The 26,533-nt window shown below is 40.7% G+C and overlaps 1 protein-coding gene across 1 annotated transcript in view; it reads right to left on the bottom strand.

Annotated features, from left to right (window-relative positions):
* The window catches only part of LOC126334830 (stabilizer of axonemal microtubules 1), a 180,725-nt gene that overhangs the window by 62,288 nt on the left and 91,904 nt on the right, over positions 1-26,533 (bottom strand). Inside the window, exon 5 of the mRNA XM_049997490.1 lies at positions 14,326-14,515. Within this exon, the coding sequence (XP_049853447.1) occupies positions 14,326-14,515 (190 nt within the window). The remainder of the gene's footprint in view (positions 1-14,325; positions 14,516-26,533) is intronic.

Here is a 26,533-nt window from a genome sequence, read left to right as displayed (position 1 = left end):
AGAGGAGTCAATTGGCAGCTGGCACTGAGATGCCAAGTCACACTAGGAACTCAGTGCTGGCACCAGCAGGCACAGGCAGCAAGTCAGCAGTGCTGTGGCACCAATCCCTGTGAATGACTGTTTCTCTCTGGCAAAGAGAAATGATACCTGCTTCAAATTTCAGACTTATTTATATGCCTAAAGTGTGCATTTCTTTCATTAAAACCCGGCCCCTAGTCATATCACCCATAACAAGATATTTGCCCCAATGAGGTGACATCGCTTCACTCGCTATGCAGTTACCACGGTTCAGTGCAGTTTCTGTTGTGTTCAGCTATCCTTGCTTTTGCAATCCACTCGTGTATCTGTTATTGTGACCTACATATTGCCACATTGGTAGCTACTGGTGTGTGGCTGCTAACACATTGCTCCATGGCAGTTTTCTTACTACTTCTTATTACTTTTGCTATAAAGTTATAAGTATTGCTCTGAGACTGAGTACCAGCACTACACTGCCCCATCCACAGAGAAGACCCTGTCCCTTGGGTCTTTCTCTAGCCCAGTTCTCTATTGTAATTACCTTTGCCACTAATCTGTGAAACAAATAATTTCGCTACTCCTAAGTAATATATAATTACTATATTAATCTGCAACTTTATAAATCTGTCTTTCATCTCTTGCTTGGGGGATCCAGTCTACAGAAACTTGAATTACCCCTGGATCAGATTTTTGCAAGACTCTTCATTTCAAATACATCAATCCAAGTCAGAGTGAAATCAGAGTCACCATAGCACTAAGTATTGTGAAACTGAAGGTCATATTATCTGATGTCTACCATTCTGATACTGTTCCACATGCTGGAACAATTGATCTGCAGTGATATGCCCCTCGTGTGCTGCTATCAACTGGCTTATTGAATGGTCCAGACTGTTGTTAAGAAAGGTAAGGTTTTATTTAGCCAACATCTCTAGAGGTTTGTCTGGCCAATACAGTTGTTGCTGTGTCACATTCAACTGGGTAACTCCTGTTATAGTAGGAGGTGAATCATAGTAGCTAGTAAATGAAATCTTGGTCTCATAATATTGAAACGTTGGTCTCATAATATCGCACATAGTCCTGTTGATTAACAGTTCACTACCTTACAATTCTAACCATCTTGCACCTGGTGACAACCCTGTTCCAGTGAGTACTTTGTAGTTACATGCATTCGCTATGAAGGATGGCTATTTGACCCAGTCCAACTGATGTGCACCTTTACAATTGTCCATTGAACTCATTCCATCCACCCATTAGCTTGTGGATGAAGTAGACTAGTTCTCAACTTTTTTACTTTTAACAACCAACACAACTCTTTCATCAGGTCTGACATGAAGTTTGTCCCTTGGTCTGTAATTATTGTCACTGGCGAATGAAACTTCAGTATCCACCTATTAACGAACTCCTGTTCGACTGTAATTACTTGTTGGTCTGGCATCAGCACCATCTCGATGTAACATTAGAAAACATCTGTTATTGTCAACACAAAACAATTATGTCCTGGTGTCTTGCTGAACAGGCCTAACATGTCCACTCCTATGAAACTAAATTGTTTTGTTGCTTCTGGCAATCTCCAAATAGTACCTGCTTCTGATATAAATTCACCCCCTGGGTGCAATCCACACAATTTCTGACACAGTGATTGACATCATTCTTCCTTCCCTTCCACTGCTGTTGCCTGCCATACAGACTACACTCTTCATTGGTGCTCTGTGCTGCTTGCCATTTTCCAAGGTCCTGATTTAGTGCTTGTATTACTGCTATTTTCATATGCAGCCTGTCCACATTTCCATGCTGCTTCTTTATTTTGTGGATTACTTAATACTTGAATTCAGTGAGTTTTAATGCCCATCATATCAATATACTGGATGGAGCCTTCAATCCTAGTAACCACTTCAAGAGAGCACAGTCTGTCACTACCTTGAACTTACTTCCATAAAAGTAACAGAGGAAGTACATTAGTCTGAACACCAAGCTAAGTATTTCCCTCTCCATCATAGAATAATTCCTCTCTGCTGTTGAAGTGTTGTGATGTAAAGGCAATAGGGTGTTCCTGACCATTGACCTCTTGGCTCAAAATGCATCCAAGAGCATGATTCGGTGCATCACATGACAATATAAACTCCTTATGAAGACCTGTAAACACCAACACCAGAATCAATGTTAATACCTTTTTCAGTTCGACAAATGCTCCCTGAGATTCCACCAACCACAAAAATTTAACACCCTTCTTCAGCAACTGCAGAAATGGTATCTGCAAACCCCTTCACAAACTTTCTATAATAATTTGAGAGACCCAGAAAAGATGTTAACTCCTTGGTAGCTCCTGGCACCAGAAAATCCTGCACTGCTTGCAATAATTACTAATCATGTGCCCTAAACAGGTGCCTTCTTCTAGCTCAAAGCAGCATTCCTGTATACTTAATCCCTAAACACTTCCCTCAGGTGCTGCCTATGCCTCTACATATTTCTTGGAAACATGATTATGTCATCAAGATACACCAGACACTGAAGCATTTTTAATTCTTTCACATCCAATAAATGTTGGAATATTTCCAGTGCATTTTTTAACCCAAGAGGCATCTTTTTGTACCGATAGCATTCCCAGTGTGCTGAAAACACCACTTTTGGTCATTCCCGCAGAGCCACATCTAATTGATGGTATCCATTTCTCAAGTCCATTGTTGAGAAGCACTGGCTTTGCCCTAGATTGCCTACTGTCTCTGTGATGCTCATACCTGGGTTTGTTGATTTATAAATTCCCCAAAGTTGTTTGCAGTGATTGTGATATTCTGTATGGCCTTCAATATACTGGTGCTTCGTTACCTGTTGGAATCATGTTGTGTTGCTTGCATAGCAGGTAAGAGCACTTGCAGAAAAACCAGATCGTGAAATTTAGCAACAGGTTCTCCATCTCTGCCCTTTCTGTAATCTTCACTTTCTTGTGAAATGAAGTCATAGCAGCATTCTTTACCCCCTTATAGCCTACACCCTCTTTGTCACAATCTTCCTCATCCAGAATCTCCAATGTAGCCCATGATGTTCCTTTCAACAACTTAACCTTCTCAGCGCCAATATCATCCAAACTGATAGCAACTGTCTTGCCTATGTCCCTCTCTTGTACATTTACAATACTAAGTCTCATGAAACAACATCCTGCATCCAACACCAGGCTGTCTTTTTGTGGTTCCACTATATATCACTCAGTAAGTAAAGCTCCACATTCACCCATAGCAACTTTCAGCTGCCCCGCAACACACAACCAAGCAAATTAACCCATAATGTCTTTGTCCACGGTCTCTCAGGATTGTCCTGTACACTAGATGCTGCTCACAATAGATGAACATTGACAACAGCTACCCCTAGCTGGAATGTCTTCCCCCAATTATGGCATTATATATCTGCAGAAAGTCTAACCCTTGGATCATGCTGCAGCCCTCACTTAACATGAGACAACACTTCCACACATTGCTTAAACTTCATTGTCTCAAACAAAAAATTCATCAGTACTGGCTCCAGTGGTTGTATATCATTATCCTCTACTCTGCACATCTTGTAACATGATGGATTCCAGTGCCTTCAACCTTCTAACTCTGTTGATGCCACTGATACATAAATGTCTGTGTCTAACAAAACTCTATATCCCCTACCATCTATCACACTTATTATGACATGTTCTGTCTCTGCATTCATTTTTATTGCATTTAACTTTATTGATAACTCTTTCTGGCAGGTCTGAGGTCCCCTCTTAAGCTTAATGAATGCTTCTTACTCCTCAAATCACATACACCATTACCCCTATATTCCTGCTGTTGATCCATGCCACCCCCACCACCATTTCCATTACATCATCTGGAGGCCACACCATCCCTATTACCCCACTGTGGATGATAGCATTACCTCTGCATATGCCCTGCACGAGCACTTTTAAAACATTTCATATTCATTACAAACATGTTTCTTTGATTCCTTATACCTGTAGACACATCAATTTCCTTTTACTCCAATGCTAATCTGGCCAATGCTTGGAGATCTTTAGGTGTCCCAGTGTTGCAGTTGACAAAAGTTTTTTCGCAGAAAATGTCATATTTGCCAATAATGTTTTCTAAGCAAGGAAATATTTCACTGGCCATAGCTGTATCATGCATTAGTGATAAATCAAGATGTTCCTCCATCATGTTGATAGTATCCTCTCACAAATGTAATGTCCATTACATCCATGCTTTCATCCAAAGCAAAATAGAGCATTTCTTTGATGCGTCCGCAAATTGTTCTCCATGAAAGAGGATTTGTTTGTGTGTGTGGGGGGGGAGGGGGGAGTGGGGGGGGGGGGGGGGGGGGGGGAAGAAAGAAAGAAAAGAAACTCACTGGATGCAAGGTTATTGCAGTAGCAACAAAACAGTTTTTAAAAAATTTGTCATCATTGAAGGGGTGGGGTACTTTGACTATTTTAAGAGCTATGTGATAGCTTACTCTTACTGCACCATAATTGTGTGTGACATGGTTTCTTTCCTTAAATGCATTACAAGGAACAGGTAAAAGTGAGGGCAAAACTATATAATGTCTTAGAAATAGTAGTAAAATTTTCAAGAAATGACACTTATCTACATAAACTTACTTCTTTCACTTTCTTATGCTTTAGCTCAAGAAGTTTGGCTTTCCTTTCCTCAGTATCTAAAGTGATCAAGAATTTTTCATGAATGAATCGTAAATGTCACTTCACGTTGTACTTCTGCCATGATGATAAAACACCATTACAAAAGACACGCTGAGGACTGATTTGTGTTTCAATAAAAAAAGTAATATTCTTTCTGCTATGGGTTGAAGTGTAGGGACTTAATTGATTTTTATTTTGAGAGCTTTCTGCCAAATAAATTATCATATGACAGAGCACTTTGCAGAAACAATGGAAAAAGCATGCCAAATTTAAATGAGCAGGAAATCTCCAAGACTGGTGATCTTTTACAGAAGCTCAAAATTTAGCATGGACATCAATGCAAGATGCTTGTAATAGTTCCCTCAGTGCAACTTTATCTCGCAATCTGGCAAAAAAAATCCAAAGAGATTGTACAAAAGTATGCTAGTGGCAAGAAACAGTCAATGCCTCCTCTGTGTGATAGATATGGAAGTACTATTGAAGACAGTGCTGTGAAAGCAGAGTTACTTTCAAAATTCCTTCACCAAAGAAGATGAAGTAAATATTCCAAAATTGGAATCAAGAACAGCTGCCAACATGAGTTCTTTAGATGTAGATATCCTCAGAGAAGCAAAGCAACTTAAATCCCTTAATAAAAGCACTTCTTCAAGTCCTGACAATATACCAATTAGGTTCCTTTCAGAGTATGCTTATGCAATAGCTTCACACTTAACAATCATATACTACTGCTCACTTGACGAAAGTTCCATATCCAAAGACTGGAAAGTTGCACAGGTCACACCAATATTCAAGAAAGTCAATAGAAGTAAGTAATCCACTAAATTACAGGCTCATATCATTAACACTGATATGCAGCAGGATTTTGGAACATACATTGTATTCAAACATTTTGAATTACCTCAAAGAGAATGGTCTATTGACATACAGTCAACACCGATTTAGAAAACTTCGTTCTTGTGAAACATAACTAGCTCTTTACACACACAAAGTGTTGAGTGCTGTTTAAAAGAGATTTCAAATTGATTCCATATTTCTAGATTTTGCAAAGGCTTTTGAAGCTATACCACACAAGCAGCATGTAGTGAAATTTCGTACTTATGGAATATCGTCTCAGTTATGTGACTGGATTCATAATTTCCTGTCAGAGAGGTCACAGTTTGTAGTAACTGACAAAAAATCATTGTGTAAAGCAGAAGTAGTATTATAGGACCTCTGCTGTTCATTATCTATATAAATGATTTAGGAGACAATCTGAACAGACGTCTTAGGTGGTTTGCAGGTGATGCTGTAGTTCATCATGTAGTAAGCTCATCAGAAGATCAAAACAAATTGTAAAACTATTTAGAAAAGATATTTAAATGGTGTGAAAATTTTCTGTTGACTCTAAATAATAAAAAGTATGAATTCATCCCCATGAATGCTAAAAGGAATCTGTTGAACTTATGGTAAGTTACATGATAAATCAGACAAATCTAAAGGTCATATATTCAACTAAATAGCTAGTAAATACAATTACAAACTATTTAAATTGGAAAGACCATGCAGAAAATGTTGTGGGGAAGGCAAACCAAAGACTGAATTTTACTGGCAGAACACTTAGAAAATGTAACAGATATACTAAAGAGACTGCATACACTACACTTTTCCGTCCTCTTTTTGGAGTGCTGCTGCAAGGTCTGCAATCCTTACCAAATAGGATTAATGGAGTACATCAAAAAAGTTCAAAGAAGAGCAGCATGTTTTGTATTATTGCAAAATATGGGAGAGAGTGTCACAGACATGATACAGGATTTGGGATGGACACCATTAAAACAAAGACATTTTTTGTTGCAGCGGAATCATCTGATGAAATTTTAATCGTAAACTTTCTCCTCTGAGTGTGAAAATATTTTGTTGACACTGGCCTACACAGGATGAAGTGAACATAGAATAAAATAAGGGAAACCAGAGCTTGCACAGAAAGGTATGGGTGTTCGTTTTTTCCTTGCGTTATTTGAGATTGCCACAATAAAAAATTACTGTGGAGGTGGTTCGATGAACCCTCTCTAAGGCACTTAAACGTGCTTTGAAGAGTATCCATGTAGATGTAGGGGTAGATCAGGTTCCCAGTTCCTCTCACTAATTTTGACTTACCAAGAAAAGCTAAAGGGACTTCAATTCAAACAGCATTAACATCATGAAGTAAACAGTTCTCTCTTGTGTGCTGGTAAAAAATGTACAGTGTTAGCAGAGAAGTGTAGGGGGAACTACTGGCTGATAGCATCTGCAGGCAAGCAGTGCAGGCACAAAGGAGCACCTGTGAGCACATTAGCACATTGAACACCCCTGCTATAGAGTAAATTGGCAGCCTTTGAGCCTTGTGGCCCAAGTTTATCAAACCGTAATTCCACTCGTGAACAGTGCATGGAAAAAACAAGCACCTATATCTTTCTGTGTGAACTCTGACATCCCTTCTTTATGATGATTATAATTTCCTCCTATATAGGCTGGTGTCAACAAAATATTTTCACATTAGGAGGAGAAAGTTGGTGATTGAAATTTTGTGTGAAGATCTTACCTTTGTTTTAATGATGTCAGCCCCATATCATGTATCATGTCTGTTACACTCTCCTCCTTATTTCTCAATAATACAAAACATGCTGCCCTTCTTTGAGCTTTCTTGATGTACTCATTTACCTTACCTGGTAAGAATCCCACACCGCCCAGCAGTACTTCAAAAGAGGACAGACAAGCATAGTGTAGGCAGTTTCTTTAGGAAATCAGTTGCATCTCCTAAGTGTTCTGCTAATCAAATGAAGTCTTTAGTTCATCTTCCCTACATCATTTTCTTTGCATTATGTCAATTTTAAGGTGGTCGTAACTGATTCGTACGTACTTAGTTGAATTTATGAACTTTAGATTTAAATGATTTATTTTGTAACTGAAGTTTAATGGATTCCTTTTAGTACTCATGTGGATAACCTCAAACATTTCTTTATTTAGGGTCAATTGTCAACTTTTGCACACATATTGTATCTAAATCCTTTTGCAATTGATTCTGATCTTCTAATGACTTTACTATATGACAAATGAGAGCACCACCTGCAAACAACCTCATTTTAATGTATAAGGAACAGCAGAGGGCCTGTAACACTACCTTGGGAATGACAGAAATCACTTTTGTTTTACTTGATGCCTTTCCATCAGTTAATGCAAACTTTGACATCTCTGACAAGAATTCATGAATGCAGTTGTGTAAGTGAGATGTGAGGTACAGTGTCAAAAGCCTTCTGGAAATCTAAAAATAGGGAATCAGTTTGAAATCCCCTGTCAATATCACTCAACACTCAATGTGAGTAAAGAGCTAGTTGTGTTTCAAAAGACTGATATTTTCTAAATCCGTGTTGACTGTGTGTCAATAGACCATTCTCCTTGAGATAATTCAGAATGTTCGAACACAATATATGTTTCAGTATCCCACTGTATATCAACATTAATGGATATGGGCCTGTCATTTAGTGGATTACTCCTATTGCCTTTCTTGAATATTTGTGTGACCTGTGCAACTTTCCAGTCCTTGGGTACAGATCTTTTGTGGAGCAAGCAATTGTATATGATTGTAAAGTATGGATTTATAGCATCAAGATACTCTGGAAGGAACCTAATTGGTATATAATGTGGACTGGAAGACTTGTTTTTATTAAGTCATTTAAGATGGTTAACTACTCCAAGGATATCTACTCCTTAGTTATTCATGCTGGCAGCTGTTCTTGATTATTATTGTAGAATATTTACTTTGTCTTCTTTGGTGAAGAAGCTTCGACAGGTTCTATTTAGTAACGTGGCCTTATCAGCACTGTCATCAATAGTATTTCTATTGCTAACATGCAGAGACTGTATTGATTGTGACTTGCTGCTAGCGTACTTTACATACGAGCAGATCTCTTTGGATTTTCTGTCACGTTTCAAGACAAACTTTCTTTGTGGAAACTGTTAATAGCATCTCACATTGCAATCCACACTAAATTTTAAGGTTCTGTAAAAGATAGCCAATATTGGGGATTTTGCATTCATTTAAATTTGGCATGCTGCTTTTTTTGCTGTTTCTGCAACACTGTTCTGATCTGTTTTGTGTACCAAGGGGGATCAACTCTCCTGTTTGTAAATTTATTTGGTATAAATCTCTCAATTACTGTTGATAGTATTTCTTTGAATTCAGGCCACATCTGGAACCTTTCAGCAACTGTATCATCTGAATTGAAACATTGGTAAAAGGATCCAGTTACTTTATTTTAGTTGTTGAGAATGACCTCTACCCATAGCAACTCACAGGAATTATGTACTCCCAGTTTCACTGCCAGATAAACTACTTCAAACAGCAACAAATACACCATCACCACCAACTGCATTTAGCCTATCCTTTCTGAACCACATTAGATCCTTTGCAGAAATTTCAGCTGAACTTATATCTGGCTTTACACAGCTTTCAGTGTGTATAACGATTTGAGCATCAGTGCTTTCTATTAGCACTTGGAGCTCTGGTACTTTCCTGACACAGCTGTGTCAATGCACAACTATAATACCGATGGTTCCTGGATGTATGTTCTTCCTGCATTTGACCTGCATCCTTTGAGACTGGAGCCCTTTTTGTGTTGCCGTGAGACCCTCTATCCTGAAAAACCACCCAGTAATGCCACACAGCCCCTGCTACCCGTATAGCCACACCCTGCTTGTAATTGACTCCTGACCTATTTAGCAGATCCCAAAACCCCACCACCCTATGGCGCAAGTTGAGGAATCTGCAGCTTACATGGTCGCAGAACCATCTGAGCCTCTGATTCAGACCCTCCACTCAGCTCTTTACCAGAGGTCCACAATCGATTCTGTCAACTGTGCTGCAGTTGGTGAGCTCTGCTTTCATCTCACAAGCAAGACTGGCAGCCTTAATCATTTCCGGCAGCCACTCAAAACCAGAGAGAATCTCTGCAAGTTCAAAGTGGCACACATCATTGATAATTGAGCCACCACCTGCAGGTGGCTGCATGGCTACACCCTGTGCTCTTCATGGCATCCAGAAGGACCATTCCACATCTGGAATAACTAGACCCAGTATACATATGGAGTGCACATTAGCTTTCTTCTCCTCCTTCACAGTTGTGTCCCTAAGGGGCACCATAACGCACCTAACATTGGAGTTCCAAACCACTAATAATCAATAGGCGTCCTTCCGGATGCCAGGAAGAGCACAGAGTGCAGTCATGCAGCCACCTGCAGGTGGTGGATCATGCCAGTATCAGTGATGTGTGTCACTTTGAACTCACAGAGATTTTCTCTAGTTTTGAGTGGCTGTCGGAAATGATAAAGGCTTCCAGTCTGTGACTGCTAGGATCTTGCAGACTGAGAGGTTTTCTCTGAAAAAAGACAAGTGATGGCATCTGGCTGAGGGACAGTCTCAGCCAGAGACAGCACCTGGAAACTGTTTGTCAGATTAACCAGGGAGGCCATACATTCGGCCCCTCTGGGAAATCTTTTGTAGCTTTCCATGCCCCGAGGTGACCTCCCACTCCACCAGAGGAGAAGCGTCGGCTTCACCTATGACAAGAGACCAGGGGGAAGATCTCTTGGAGGAATGAAGTATTGTAGTGCTGCCACTATTTTTTGGGCCTTACCATGGAAACTAGCAGCTCACCTGCTGCAGTAGGAGGAGCCATAGGCAGCCAGCAAGTACTAAGGTGTCAGCATCTTACTTTGCAGCAACAGGGTTGTTTATGCATTGTGACACAGGTGAAGCCAAGTCCCGTAATCAGCCAACACTGAGGTAAAACAGGACTCTTGCAGGATGAGCCAGACACTTTCTACACTTGATTTGTTGTTCTGACTGTGTCTAGAATCAGTGCATTGGCACAAGAAGTTAAACAAGTTGGTTCTAACCCATACAAATAACCATCAATTTTAGCAAATACATTAGCAGTCTGGGAGCAACTACTACAGTGAAGGGCTACACCAGGCACTGAAGCAATATGGGACAGCAAGCAACCACTAAGAGCTCGGGGGTCCACACCACCTTCTAGCACCAAAGTCTTGTTTCCTGGACGTAGTGCCTCTCCACTGGTCAGCTGCCTCCAGGCTCACTAGAGTAACAGCCAGACTCATGTCATGGAGGGCAGCAGATCGAAACTGGGGTGGTACAATCACTCATCCTTCTGCACTGGTAAGCGTACTTGATCCCATGTGCCACCACTATCAGATGGATCAGATCACCACTGGCTGTTATCCCCTGCAAGTCTTCTGACAGTCTTCCATGCTACTGGTGCCTCTAGTGAGCAGCCATCCAGTTTCTAACTGGGATGCACCATTGACTGAGCTCCTGGTGTTAGCATTCTTGAGCCCAAATATCATGGCCTACTGGCCAACAGCTGGCTCTGCACCTAGTGTAGTCCTCGCCATGTGCTGAAGGGGAACCCTGCACAAAAGTGGCCATTCACCATGAGTATGCTCCTGGAAGAATCCATGACAAACTCAGAATATCCTGTTGGACAACACACAATGCATCACTGTAGTTGTGATATTGGTGCTTAATTCATTACATTGTAATTCTCAGCATGAATATTTAGTGTTTCACAATTTAGGGCTCTCTGTATAACAAAACTTGTTCTCACAACACAACGACTTTCAGTTTATGCTAATCTCTCGAATTGTTTGGGAAACTCCTCGCATATTGAAGTTGTGTAAGATTAGAGCATCACCAAAGCAAGTCACTTTTTGCAGCCAATGCTCTCACAGACAGAGACAGCAAGACATGTCTCATGACCTTTCCTCACATCTTTAATGTTGTCAGTACCTCATTCTTAATTTTAAAGCATCTCCAAGTCCACTGCAGAGCAAAAACCTCCAATGTAATTTACCTCTTGTTTACTCCCCACACTTTTGTCAGTTTTAAGTTATCTTCTTCCTTTCTTTTACAACACTTTCAATGTCTTGCTGGGTCTTGCTATGCTGCACCATTAGAGCAAAAGGAGGTGCTACACGCTGCTAGTTAGAAGCCTCTAATTCAATTGCTCATTAATGTATACAAATAGTAAAAACTTACTTTCCATTAGAACAATTGACATGTTCACCTGGAAACGGTTTGTCAGATTAACCAGGGAGGCCATACATTTGGCCCCTCTGGGAAATCTTTTGCAGCTTTCCATGCCCTGAGGTGACCTCCCACTCCACCACAGGTGAAGCGTCAGCTTCACCTTTGACAGAGACCCAGGCATAACTCTGTAGTGTGAAACTTTTTTCTTCATGTAACCTAGAGACATTGAAAATGAAGCAATTTTTACAGTATAACAAAGTCTAATTTTATGTTTTGTGAAATTCCATCATCACTGCTATGGGTTATGTAGTAAGAGTTCCTAAATGTGTAGCATTCACTTTCAATACATTTACCCTGCATTTTACATTAAAATGATGTCTGTGATTGAATTACTGAGTATCTTGTTTACCTTATTTGTGAAAATACACACCAAGGGAGGGGGGGGGGGGGGGGGGGAGATGGACAGATATCGGTAGATGTAGTTTACATCTACAGACAAACAAATGATTACAGTTTTAAAAAATGGATGATTTAATCAAGAAAAGTAATGCATTGGTTCACCTCTGGCCCTTATGCAAGCAGTTATTCAGCTTGTCATTGATTGACAGAGTTGTTGGGTGTCCTCCTGAGGAATATCATGCCAAATTCTGTCGAACTGTTATGTTAGATCATCAATACCCTAAGCTGGTTGGACGAACCTCCTCATAATACTCCAAACATTCTCAATTGGGGGGGGGGGGGGGGGAGATCTGGCATCCTTGCTGGCCAAGGTAGGATTTGGTAAGCATGAAGACAAGCAGTAGAAAATCTTGCTGTGTGTGATTGGGCATAATCGTGCTGAAATGTGAGCCAAGGGTAGTTTGTCATCAAGGGAAACAAAACAGGGCACAGAATATTGTCAATGTACTACTGCATTGTAATGGAGCCAGAGATGACAAGAGAGGTCTTGGTATGATAGAAATGGCACCCTAGACTATCACTCTTGGTTGTCAGGCCCTATGGCAGGTGACAGTCAGGTTAGTATCCCACTGCTGTCTGGGGCATCTCCAGATGTGTTGCAACTGGTCATCAAAGCTCATTTTGAATCAGGACTCCTCACCGAAGTAAATGAGATTCCAGGCCAAAAACATATCTGGAGACTTCCCAGACAGCTATTGGATACTAACCAGACTGTCATCCACTATATGGCCTGACAACCACGAGTGATGGTCTGGGATGCCACTTCTTCTCATAGCAGGACCCCTTTGGCTATCACAGCACCCTTAGAGCACAGCAGTATGTTGCCTGAAGCTCGTGGTCCAGTGGCTGGTGTTGCTACCTGTGGATCAAAGGATCCCGGTTCGATTCCCAGCTGGCTTGGGGATTTTCACTGCCCAGGTGCTGGGTGTTTGTGTTGTCATCATAATATTGGACTGTGTACAGATTGGAAATGTGTACAGATTGGAAATGTGTATGGGCGCTGATAACTATGCAGTTGAGCACCCCACAAACCAAATATCACAGCGGTATGTTGACATTATTCTACACCCCTTTTTGTGCTCTTCATGGCAAGCCATCCATGGCTTACATTTCACCAAGATAATGCCTCCCCACACTCGATGAGAATTTCTACTGCTTGTCTTCATGCTCACCAAACCATATCTTCGCCAGTAAGGTTACCAAATGTGGCCCAATTGAGAATGTTTGGAGCATGCAGACCCCTCCAACTAGCTCAGGATTTTGATGATCTAACTCTTTAATTGGACAGATTTGGCATGATACCCTCAGGAGAACATCCAACAAATCTGTCAATCAATCCCAAGCCAAATAACTGTTTGCAGAGGTTGACCAATGCATTATTGACCTCCTCAATTTGTGAAGATCTTCCTCCTGAATAAATCATCCAACTTTTCTGAAATTTTAATCATTTTTTTGTCTGTACGAGTACATGACATCTACTAATTTCCATTCCGTTCAGATGATTCTTTCATGGTGCACTTTTTTTCTTAGAGTGTGATTTGTGAAGGGTAGATTGTTACTCATCACATAGAGAATGTAGCTTGTTGCAGACAGGTACAATGAAAAATAATGCTATAAATATTCAGCTTTTGGACTGATTCCTGCACACAAGTACGAAAAGCACACTGCAGTTGACAGTGGCTGTGTGTGTGTGTGTGTGTGTGTGTGTGTGTGTGTGTGTGTGTGTGTTGTGCTTGTGTAAATGTATGCATTTTTTCTACTTCTGATGAAAGACTCATTTCGAAAACTGAATACTTCTAGCATTCTTTTTCATTGTGGCTGTCCACAGCTCCATGCCTCCTCAATGTGCTATTATTTCCATGCCATGCTGTTTCTATTCGATCCTGTTTCCCACTGTCAAATAATTTATGAAGAATATTGTATAAGGTAAAACTTTTTTCCCTGTTTTGTAAATGCTGAAAACTTAACAGAAGATCAGATTTGAAACAAAGATCATTACAGTTCCCAGTATTTTAAAGTTTTGAATCTCCATTTTTCCTCTTTCATAGTGTCTTGTTATTCTAGCCACAGCATTCGCAGAAACGCAATAGTAGATGCTGAACATCTAAAACATTAACATGGATCACATAAATACCTTCAAGTGGGCAGCCAGAACAACGCAGTGTTGTTGGTGGTTTGATGGGCATTGCTGGAGGACCTGACTTGCAGACATAATCATGTCGCTGTGTTGTCAGGGACTGCATTGGTCCCTCTCCCAGGAGTGACCTGCCACATGGCACAATGGGTTTGGCAGGACCAGCACAGGGCCAGCATCGGTAATCATGCTGAAATACATGATGTGTTATTAGATTCCTTTTTGTGTGTTTTGTTTGCAGTGAATGTAGTAATCAACAGAGAAACTATAATGGTATTTATGACAAAAAATATGGCTCAGAAGATCTGTAGAACCTATTTCCTTATAGCCTAATCTCTTAGCTCATTAGAAAGAAAATCTTAGGTAGGTACTAGAGAACTCTATCCAATTTCAGTACAACTTTTCCATTTAAACGTGGTATTTTCCATTTGTTTTCTTATGTAACTTGCACATCATGTATATATTGTCATGTATTTACTGTTTTTATGAGTCACTTAGTAAGATTGAACATATGCTTCTCACTTCTAGATAAAGATCGTATAACACACTGAAAACACCTCTATGAAATTTTACTTGACCTGCAATTTCTTTTAATAAGAATGAGAAAAGGCAACCACTAAACTGAGATTTATTGAACCATGCATAACATGTAGACACACACAATATCACAGAAAGTCTCTCTCTCTCTCTCTCTCTCTCTCTCTCTCTCTCTCTCTCTCTCTCTCTCTCTCTCTCTCTCTCTCTCTCACCCACACACACATACACACACACACACACACACACACACACACACACACACACACACACACACACACACACACAGTTGGTCAGGCAGGTAGATGTGATGGAATAAGGAAATGTAGCTCTACTGAAGGAGTAAGATTTTTGGGGGTGTGCAGCAGGGGTGTGATGGGCTTAGGGAGGTGATGAGAGGGAGGAGTGGCTCTCAGTGGAATTTACAAAATAAAGACTAAATGAAGTAAGGATCACAAAACTGATGGGGCGAAGCATGAGAGAGATATATACACAAGCATGTTCTCGATGAGAGAGGAATGGGAGCAAAAAAAGGATAGAGGAAGGCATCCAAGGAAGCGGACTAGTGAAAGTTTAGCCCAGGGAGGCTGCAGTAATGGATAATTGAGGATACACTACTGGAACAGTTTCCATCTGCATAGTTCAGAAATAATGACCAAAAAAAGTAGTCAAGTTCACTGCAAAGATCTGGTCAGTTGTGCTATTTAAAAATAACACCGATAATTGTCACACAGACAACTCTGTCCATTACCATGGAACAAGATCTAACAACTTGTATTTACAAACAAAGAATAAACATAAAACTTAAAACAGCAATAAACTGTAAAATAAACTGCCCAAGATCATTACAGACATTAAAAAAAACTTATATAAAATGGCTATTAAAAAGCACCTGTGAAGCCATACATTCTCGCAGTGAAGGATTTCTCAGATAATCCAGTGTAGGGGTTTGGGAAAAAAGTTAACACAAATAAATAATAATAATAAAAATCACCCCTTGCCCTTCCTGAGCTCAATGTCTCACTCACTGTAGAGTTACAGTTACACTGCCAGAAGAAGAATTCTTTTTGTTTGCAGATGACTCAAGTATTGCAATAAATAGTATGTCAACTGTAGTTCTAGAAAGATCTGCTAATGATATTTTCATGGATATTAATAAATGGTTTAAAGCCAACTCACTGACATTAAACTTTGAAAAAACTCACTATATGCCATTCAGAACCTGTAAGAGGTTTCCACCCAGCATATGCATAAAGTATGAAGAAGAGCAGATAGAAGAGGTTGGAAGTCTTAAATTCCTGGGATTACAACTTGATAATAAATTCAGAACTGCAAAAACGCCTTAACAAATCTGTATTTGCAATTCGAGTGTTAGCTGACATAGGCGACATAAAAATGAAAAAGCTTGCATACTTTGCCTACTTTCATTCTGTAATGTCATATTATTTTGGGGTAACTCTTCAAGTTAAACAAATGTTTTCAGAGTCCAAAAGCGTGTAATACAAATTATTTGTGGAGTAAATTCACAGACGTTCTGTAGAATCCTCTTCAAAGAACTGGGTATGTTAACTACTGCCTCTCAGTATATTTACTCCTTAATGAAATTTGTCCTAAATAATACATCTCTTTTTCCAACAAACAGCTCAGATCATACAAACAATACCAGGAACAAAAATGATCAGTACGCTTTAGTTCAAAAAGGGGTCCACTACTAAGGAACACTCATCTACAATAATTTACCAGCAAACATAAACAAATTTAGTTACAAATAAAGATCAGTTTAAAAGGAGCCTGAAAGATTTACTAGTGGTCAACTCCTTCTACTCCATTGATGAATTTTTTAATAGAAACAAATGATGTATTGTATATATTCATACTATTAGTATTGTTATTTCAACTTTAAAATTTTTTTTAAAAAAATTGACATGTTCCACATCCACGAGGATCTCCTCAGTGCGGATCTGTGGAATGAAAAACTAATCTAATCTAATCTAATCTAATTGTCCTAAATAATACATCTCTTTTTCCAACAAACAGCTCAGTTCATACAAACAATACCAGGAACAAAAATGATCTGTACGCTTTAGTTCAAAAAGGGGTGCACTACTAAGGAACACTGATCTACAATAATTTACCAGCAAACATAAACAAATTTAGTTACAAATAAAGATCAGTTTAAAAGGAGCCTGAAAGATTTACTAGTGGTCAACTCCTTCTACTCCATTGATGAATTTTTTAATAGAAACAAATGATGTATTGTATATATTCATACTATTAGTATTGTTATTTCAACTTTAAATTTTTTTTTTAAAAAAATTGACATGTTCCACATCCACGAGGATCTCCTCAGTGCAGATCTGTGGAATGAAAAACTAATCTAATCTAATCTAAGGGATACTGGTTTAGTTTCTCAGGCTAGCAAGTGGGTAGTTGTGGTATGCAAAATTCAAACGAAATGTCATAGCAGTGGTTCTGACATCAGCTGATAGTGTGTGTAATGTTACATTATGAAATAACGTGTGTATAGTGAGTGCAGTGAATTGAAGTGAGAAATAAATGTATAGTATAGCAATAGCCTTTACATTATTAAATAACTTCTTTGAAAACAGTATTCTACTGTAGGAATGAACTGAATGAGGCAGCACTGTTTTAAAAAGACAGAGTTGCATTGAGAAGGGTGGAGGATCCAATCTTTATCCCACAATCCTGATTTAGGTTTACTGTTGTTTCCATAATTTATTTCAGAGAAATTCTGGGATGGTTCCTGCTTTAGGGCTGTGGCCAGTTACCAGACCCATTCTTGTCAAACTAGACTTTTAAGTATGAAATGCCTGTAATAGGAAACATGTTATTTTTATTGTTTCTAAGTTGTAATATCACCATGACATGCCCAGTGTCCTTGTAAAAGTTATCTATGGATGAATAAAACTACACTCCTGGAAATTGAAATAAGAACACCGTGAATTCATTGTCCCAGGAAGGAGAAACTTTATATTGACACATTCCTGGGGTCAGATACATCACATGATCACACTGACAGAACCACAGGCACATAGACACAGGCAACAGAGCATGCACAATGTCGGCACTAGTACAGTGTATATCCACCTTTCGCAGAAATGCAGGCTGCTATTCTCCCATGGAGACGATCGTAGAGATGATGGATGTAGTCCTGTGGAACGGCTTGCCATGCCATTTCCACCTGGCGCCTCAGTTGGACCAGCGTTCGTGCTGGACGTGCAGACCGTGTGAGACGACGCTTCATCCAGTCCCAAACATGCTCAATGGGGGACAGATCCGGAGATCTTGCTGGCCAGGGTAGTTGACTTACACCTTCTAGAGCACGTTGGGTGGCACGGGATACATGCGGACGTGCACGGCGCCAAACACGCATACGACCATCATTGGCACCAAGGCAGAAGCGATTCTCATCGCTGAAGACGACATGTCTCCATTTGTCCCTCCATTCACACCTGTTGAGACACCACTGGAGGCGGGCTGCATGATGTTGGGGCGTGAGTGGAAGACGGCCTAACGGTGTGCGGGACCGTAGCCCAGCTTCATGGAGACGGTTGCGAATGGTCCTCGCCGATACCCCAGGAGCAACAGTGTCCCTAATTTGCTGGGAAGTGGCGGTGCGGTCCCCTACGGCACTGCGTAGGATCCTACGGTCTTGGCGTGCATCCGTGCGTCGCTGCGGTCCGGTCCCAGGTCGATGGGCACGTGCACCTTCCGCTGACCACTGGCGACAACATTGATGTACTGTGGAGACCTCACGCCCCATGTGTTGAGCAATTCGGCGGTACGTCCACCCGGTCTCCCGCATGCCCACTATACGCCCTCGCTCAAAGTCCGTCAACTGCACATACGGACTGCGATGGAGCTCCGTATGCCACGGCAAACTGGCTGACACTGACGGCGGCGGTGCACAAATGCTGTGCAGCTATCGCCATTCGACGGCCAACACCGCGGTTCCTGGTGTGTCCGCTGTGCCGTGCGTGTGATCATTGCTTGTACAGCCCTCTCGCAGTGTCTGGAGCAAGTATGGTGGGTCTGATACACCGGTGTCAATGTGTTCTTTTTTCCATTTCCAGGAGTGTACTACTAGAATTACATTGGTCATTCAGTGAGGTGTCCACAGCCCTAGCCACACATCAAGATGGCTGCCATGTTGGGGACACCGTAGACTGTTGATGACTGACCTATACTGATAAAGTACAGTACTTGTATCTAGTGAAATTTCTAATCTTATCGCTGTCTGGGTACTGGTTTTGTGGAGGCAACTTGCTGTATTTTCCTTTGATTAATCTTGTCTTTAAATATTACCTTCTTGTTTAAATGTTTTTCAGTTTTTCACAGATCCATCAAAAAGCCATACCATAAGGAACTCAAACAATACAAAAATTAGTCATTGTGTAGCAACAGGGATGAATTTCAAGTAATCAGGACATACAGAACCCAGAAGCAGCCAAAAGTCCCAATATACATCATCCGCTAAGACGACTGACTGACCAACTAATGGTCATTCCCAATGAAATCACAGGCAAGGGAAAGGTTGCAAGTGAATTGCTAACTGACAGGCTACTTACCAAGACATTGATTTTGATGCACGGCAACAAAATGGGTGCTGGCGGCAACCTACTTTTGATGGAAGACCAGTAGCCATCAGCCTCTCGTGGAATGGAGCCTTTGATCACTGCCCACAAAATTAGCCAACCACCATCCCAACCGCTTCAGCTCAGAGCCCCAACTTCCTCACAGTGCTGTCCCGATGAGACTCCCACACTGCAAAAATTCGGCGCACTGGCCACAGCACAGTGTCAGTGCCATTGGATGACCAGAGGATAAACCAAACAGAGGAAGTTGCCTGGACAAGAAATTGATATGAGCCAACATGGCTCACTGGTTAGTTGTAACATGGACATGGAACACAACACTGTAATTGCCGGACAGCTGTGACTGCATCTGAGCTGCAGAAGGAGATGGTGGGTGAGTTCAAATAGGTTCACAACCAGGGTTGTTCACATTGAAGTTATACCTACCGCCCCCCCCCCTTCCCCCCCCCCCCCCCCCCCCAACTGCTTCTCTCCTGTACAACCCCCTTTGGTGTAAATAAACGTTCCTGTTATGAAAGAAAGTGCCTAATCTTACACATTTTACTTGGAATTACACAGAATATCAGAAGCTGCATCAATCTTCAATAAGCCAAGATCTGCAGAAAATGCCCCACAGCAGTATAAATAACAGTAGTATGCCAGGGCAAGAACCTTAGTAAATCTTTAGTTTGCTACTGCTGCTAGCAGCACCTTGTGTCCTTCTCTCTTACTCTCCCACCATACATCTACTCCCCCCTCGTCCCACATGTCTTACTCTCTACCAGCTGTCACACCATCTTTCCCCTCTGCACGCACTTACCAGCCTGGGTACACAGTCAACTGCTCAACAGTCAGTGTTACTGCAGTCACATGTGTGCGCCTGTGGAGACTCAAACACACACACACACACACACACACACACACACACACACACACTTGAGCAGAGAGGTCTGAAATAAGCCTATGTATATCTGTGATGTCATATAGCTTTATACTGAAGAATACATATGCAAATGCAACAGTTTCCAATACACTTCATTAGCATTGACAGAAATTTGAAATTGAAAGAGGATATTCCGTTTCACCAACACTAGTTAGAGAGAGGGTATTCAGATTCTTAAAATGGGAACACGAAGATCATCTACATGTAAATGGAACTTATCTGAATTCCCTTCATTTAGGGGGTATTGTACTGTTTATCTCTAGTACAGTTAAACTTTAATAATCAATTAAAGAAATTAATACAGCAAATTTGAAAGCAGACATAAAATAAATTGCACTAAGACTAAAATAATATACAAATAAAATATCAGAAAATTGTATAAATGACACTGAATTCATAAAATCAGTTGATGAAGTTTTGTATTTCAGGGACTTGAAGACAATGACTGGAATGATGGAAAATAAAATAAAGTAAAATAAAAAGAAGAGTGGAAATGGTAAAGAGCACTTTTTGTAATCTAGGGTAAACCTTTTGGGGACCAACATAACTGAAAGCGAGTAGACAATATCAGAAAGCTTACAGCAGCAGCATGGACAGACAAGACAATAAGCATGAAAAAATTGAGAATAAACCCAAGACATGTTTAAAGGTGAGTTCAGTTAAGAGAAGCATAAAATTATAGACAGTCAGTGTGACTGGCTACTACTTAAACCAGAAGATAAAATTTCAGTACTTTGGTAGACACAGTAAGAGGAGAAAAAAAAATGCTTCCTATCTTTCAGAATCGTTAATCACAGAGGAAAGAGAGAGAGACAGGTTTTGGAAGGTTGGTTGCTTTGATTGCTAAAGTTAATAAATTCATCAAGAAGACTACGTGAGTTTTTGTGCTCCAAAGAGCAGATAAGCAGCTGTTTACTTAGACAATGAATTGACATAATTTAGTTACAGTATAATTGATGTACACAAATTATGGGCAGACTTTAAACTGATTTATAATTATTCTCTGGAGAAATGTGTGCCAAATAAGTAAATTAAGGACTGGAAAGACCCACCATTGTTTCATAATAAAACTTGGAAAATGCTAAGGAAACTGAGACTGTAGCAGGCTTTTTTTAAAAAAAGAACACAGAAATTCAACAGACAAAAGTTAGTAAAAATTTATGCATTTATAAAAAGGTCAATGCACAAAGCCTACAACTACCTCCATCTTCATACATTTAGCAAAAGAATCTGCTGAGAACCTGAGGAAATTCCGGTCCTATGTAAAATCTCTAAGCAGGTCAAAGGCTTCTTCTATTCAGTCACTCATTGACTAGTCTTGTGTGTCAATAGGAGGTAGCCAAAGGAAAGCTGAAGTTTCAAATTATGTGTTTAAAAATCATTCACTCAGGAGGGTCATACAGACATTGCATCATTTGACTGTTACAAAGATTCCTGTGTATAGGACACAGAAACAGGAATACATAGCATTGATAAACAACTGAAAGAGTTGAAAGTAAATAAGTCACCAGATCCAGATGGAATTCCAATTTGCTTTTACCGAGATTATTCTTTGGTGTTGGTGCCTTACTTAGCTTGCATTTATAGTGAATCTCTTGCTCAGTGCAAAGGCCAAAGTGTTTGGAAGAAAGCCCTGGTGATTAGATTAGATTAATACTTGTTCCATAGATCATGAATACGACACTTCATAGTGATGTGGAACGTGTCAGGTTAAAGAAAGATGTCTGTACAAGATATTACATTACACAAAATATTGCATGACACTAATGCTTAAGTTAGTTTTTTTTCCCTCCCTTAATTTATATCTAAAAATTCAGCCAATGAGTAGAAGGAGTTGTCATCTAGAAATTCTTTTAATTTATTTTTAAATGTTGGTTGACTATCTGTCAGGCTTTTGGTGCTGTTTGGTAGGTGACCAAAGACTTTTGTGGCAGCATAATTTACTCCCTTCTGTGCCAAAGTCATAATTATAAGAAAGGTAAAGGAAGAAACCCATGAAATTACACACCAATATTCTTAACATGTTTGCTGCAGAATACTTGAACATACACTGATGGAAAAAAAATTGCAACTCCAAAAAATAATTAATGAAATTTTGGGAAAACATTTCTCTAGGTAATGTATTTAAATGATCAACACTGTGAGATCACATTTTAATGGAAGCATGAAGTAGGCCATTGTAGATGTGAAATTCTGGTATGTTAATAACTGATGTAACTGGCAGAATGTTGAATGCAAATGCGTATGCTTTGTGTTGTATAGTGCACATGTCAGTTTCTGGGCTGCAGTTGCATGCCTGTTGCCCTTGGTCAGTGAATACAGGGATGCTTAGTGCTGTTTGTGGATGATTCTGGAGTTATAATCTGATGATGTCCCATCTGGTTATTGAGCATGCCAAGGCAACATGTTGATACTCTGCAGAGCATGTTGGGTAACAATAGCGGTATATGGGCGAGTGTTACCTTTTGGAAACTGCTCTGTTGAATATTTTTCATGAATGGCAACACAACAGGTCAAATCACTAGACTGACATACAAACTTACTGTCAATGTATGTGGGATAATCAAGAGAGTGCTCTTGCTATTGCCCAAAATTGCGCTGCGGACCATAACTCCAGCTGTAGGTCCAGTGTGTGTAGCACCATACAGGTTGCCGCAGCCCCTCAACTGGATCCTTCTCACCAACAAATGACCATCACGGGCACTGAAGCAGAACCAGCTTTCCTCCAGTGAACTCTGGTTTGACACCACTGAAGTCGCAAATGGTGGCAGTTTGGGGTCAGTGGAATGCACGTCACAGGAAGTCTGCTTCAGAGCTGTCCTTGAAGTACCTAATTTGTAACAGTTTATTGTGTCATTGTGGTGCCAACTGCTGCTCAAAATGCTGCTGCAAATGCAGCATGATGCGACTGAGCCATATACTGAACACAATGGTCTTCCATCCTGGTAGCGCTACGTGGTCGTCTTGAGCCGGGTCTCCTTGGGACCATACATTCTCCTAACCACCACTGCCACACTGCCAGCAATCATGTACAGTGGCTTCATTTCTGTAAAGTCTTTCTGCAGTATTGCAGAAGGAACATCCAGCTTCTGATAATCCTATTACACAACCCTGTCCAAACTCAGTGAGATGTCGGTAATGGTGTTTTGTCACCTTTAAAGGCTTTCTTGACTAACACCAACTCACCACATCCATTTTCAAAGGTACCTAACACTCATGATAGTTACAGCATGTATTTAACACAGGCATGATATGCATCCTCATAGTGATGCTACTAGCATCACTCTTATGCATCTGGCATAAAATTCTAATAGGCATAATCTTTTAGATATAGAAACACACCTACCAACTGTTGTCCATGTTGCACAGCTCCTTCTTGGTGCTGTAATTTTTTTCCATCAGTGTATTTTAAGACTGAATATTAATAATTTTGTTGAGAGACAAATCAGCACATATTTAGAAAGCATCACTGATGAAAAACTCAGCTTGTCGATACCTTGAACGATATACTGTGAACAGTGGATGTAGGGCAACAGACAGATTCCATATTCCTAGACTTCCAGAAAAGGTCTGACACAGTGCCCCACTGCATACAGAACAGATTCTCAGATATGACAGTGTCTCTTAAGTGTTAGATCCTGGTGCATTGTTCTGTATGGTGAGTGTTCATTAGAGACAAAGGTTTTGTCAGGAGTGCCCCAGGAAAGTGTAATGGGACTCCTCTTGTTTCTTTGCACACAAAATAATACGAGATAAAGTGAACAGTAACCGTTTGCTGTTAGAGAGTAGAATCCAAGACAATGAAATCAAATTCCTAAGAAACATTCTAGGGAAAATGAGGACAGACAGAGCAAGAAACGAAGATGTTAGGAATTAAAAGGGGTAGAAAGCTGACTGAGAGAACTGAGAAGAACAGTTTAAAATACACCGAAGCACCAAAGACACTGGTACAGGCACACACATTCAAATACAAAGATACACTATTTGATCAAAAGTATCTGGACACCTGGATGAAAATGACTTACAAGTTCGTGATGCCCTCCATTGGTAATGCTGGAATTCAATATGGTGTTGGTCCACCCTTATTCCTGAACAGGTTCCACTCTCATAGGCATATGTTCAATCAGGTTTCTTGGGGAATGGCACACCTTTCTTCACGGAGTGCTGCACTGAGGTGAGGTATCGATGGTTTTGGTGAGTCCTGGTACAAAGTCGGCATTCCAAAACATCCCAAAGATGTTCTATAGGATTCAGATCAGGACTCTGTGCAGGCCAGTTCATTACAGGGATGTTATTGTTATGTAATCACTCTGCCACAGGCCATGCATTATGCACAGGTGCTCGATTATGTTGAAAGATGCAGTCACCATCCCCAAATTGCTCTTCAACAGTGGGAAGCAGGAAGGTGCTGAAAACATCAATGTAGGCCTGTGTTGTGATAGTGCCATGCAAAACAATGAGGGGTGCAAGCCCCCTCCATGAAAAACATGACCACACCGTAACACCACCACCTCTGAATTTTACTGTTGGTGCTACACATGCTGGCAAATGACGTTCACCAGGCATTCACCATACCCACACGCTGCCATCAGATCGCAGCATTGTGTACCATGATCTGTCACTACAAACTACATTTTTCCACTGTTCAATTGTTACAATGTTTATGCTCCTTACACCAAGTGAGGCATTGTTTGGCATTTACCAGCATGATACGTGGCTTATGAGCAGTCACTGGACCATGAAATCCGTTTTCTCAACTCACGCCTAACTGTCATAGTACTTGCAGTGGATTCTGATGCAGTTTGGAATTCCTGTGTGATGGTCTGGATAGATGTCTGCCTATTACACACTACAACCCTCTTCAACTGCCAGCGGTCTCTGTCAGTCAATAGATGAAGTCAGCCTGTACACTTTCATACACTACGTGTCCCTTCACGTTTCCACTTCACTATCGCATTGGACACAGTGGTCCTAAGGATGTTTAGGAGTGTGGAAATATCACATACAGACGTATAATGCAAGTGACATCCAATCACCTGACCACATTTGAAGTATGTGAGTTCCGTGGAGTGCGCCATTCTCCTCTCTTACTGTGTCTAATGACTACTGAGGTCGCTGATACGGAGTGCCTGGCAGTAGGTGGCAGCACAATGCACCTAATATGAAAAACATATGTTTTGGGGAGTGTCCAGATACTTTTGATCACATAGTGTATGTAAACAGGCAGAATACGGTGCTGCCGTCAGCGATGCCTATATAAGACAATAAGTGTCTGCCGAAGTTGTTAGATCAGTTACTGCTGCTACAATGGCAGGTTATCAAGATTTAAGTGAATTGCAATGTGGTGTTATAGTTGGTGCTCAAGCGATGGGACACAGCATCTCCAAGGTAGTGATGAAATGAGGATTTTCCCATATGGCCATTTCATGAGTGTTCTGTGAATATCAGGAATCTGGTAAAATGTCAAAGCTCCGACATTGCTGCTGCCAAAAGAGATCCTGCAAGAATGGGACCAATGATGACTGAAAAGAATCCTTCAACATTATAGGAGTGCAACCCTTTTGCAAATTGCTGCAGATTTTGATGCTGGACCATCAATAAGTGTCAGCACGTGAACCATTCAATGAAACATCATTGATATGAGCTTCTGGAGCCAAAGGCCCATTCATATACCCTTGATGCTGCATGACACAAAGCTTTATGCCTTGCTTGGGCCCATTAACTCTGAAATTTGGCTGTCGATGACTGAAAACTTGTTGCCTGGTCAGACAAGTCTCGATTCAAATTGCATCAAGCTGGGGAATGTGTACGGCTATGGAGAGAACCTCATCACTCCATGGAAACCACTATGTCTGCAGGTGCTTTTCAAGCTGGTGGAGGCTCCATAATGGTGTGGGGCATGTGCCGTTGGAATGATATGGCACTCTTGATACATCTAGATATGACTCTGACAGGTGGCATGTACGTAAGCATCCTGTCTGATAACCTGCATGCATTCATGTCCATTGTGCATTCCAACAGACTTGGACAATTTCAGCAATATAATGCGACACCCTAAATATCCAAAATTGCTACAGATTGGTTTCAGGAACACTTTTGTGAGTTTAAGCACTTTCACTGGCCACCAAACACCCCA

The sequence above is a fragment of the Schistocerca gregaria genome, chromosome 2 (genome assembly GCF_023897955.1).
Source record: "Schistocerca gregaria isolate iqSchGreg1 chromosome 2, iqSchGreg1.2, whole genome shotgun sequence".
Classification (NCBI taxonomy): Eukaryota; Metazoa; Arthropoda; class Insecta; order Orthoptera; family Acrididae; genus Schistocerca; species Schistocerca gregaria.
Note: the sequence above shows the minus strand (reverse complement) of the source record. Positions and strands in the feature narration are given on the sequence as shown.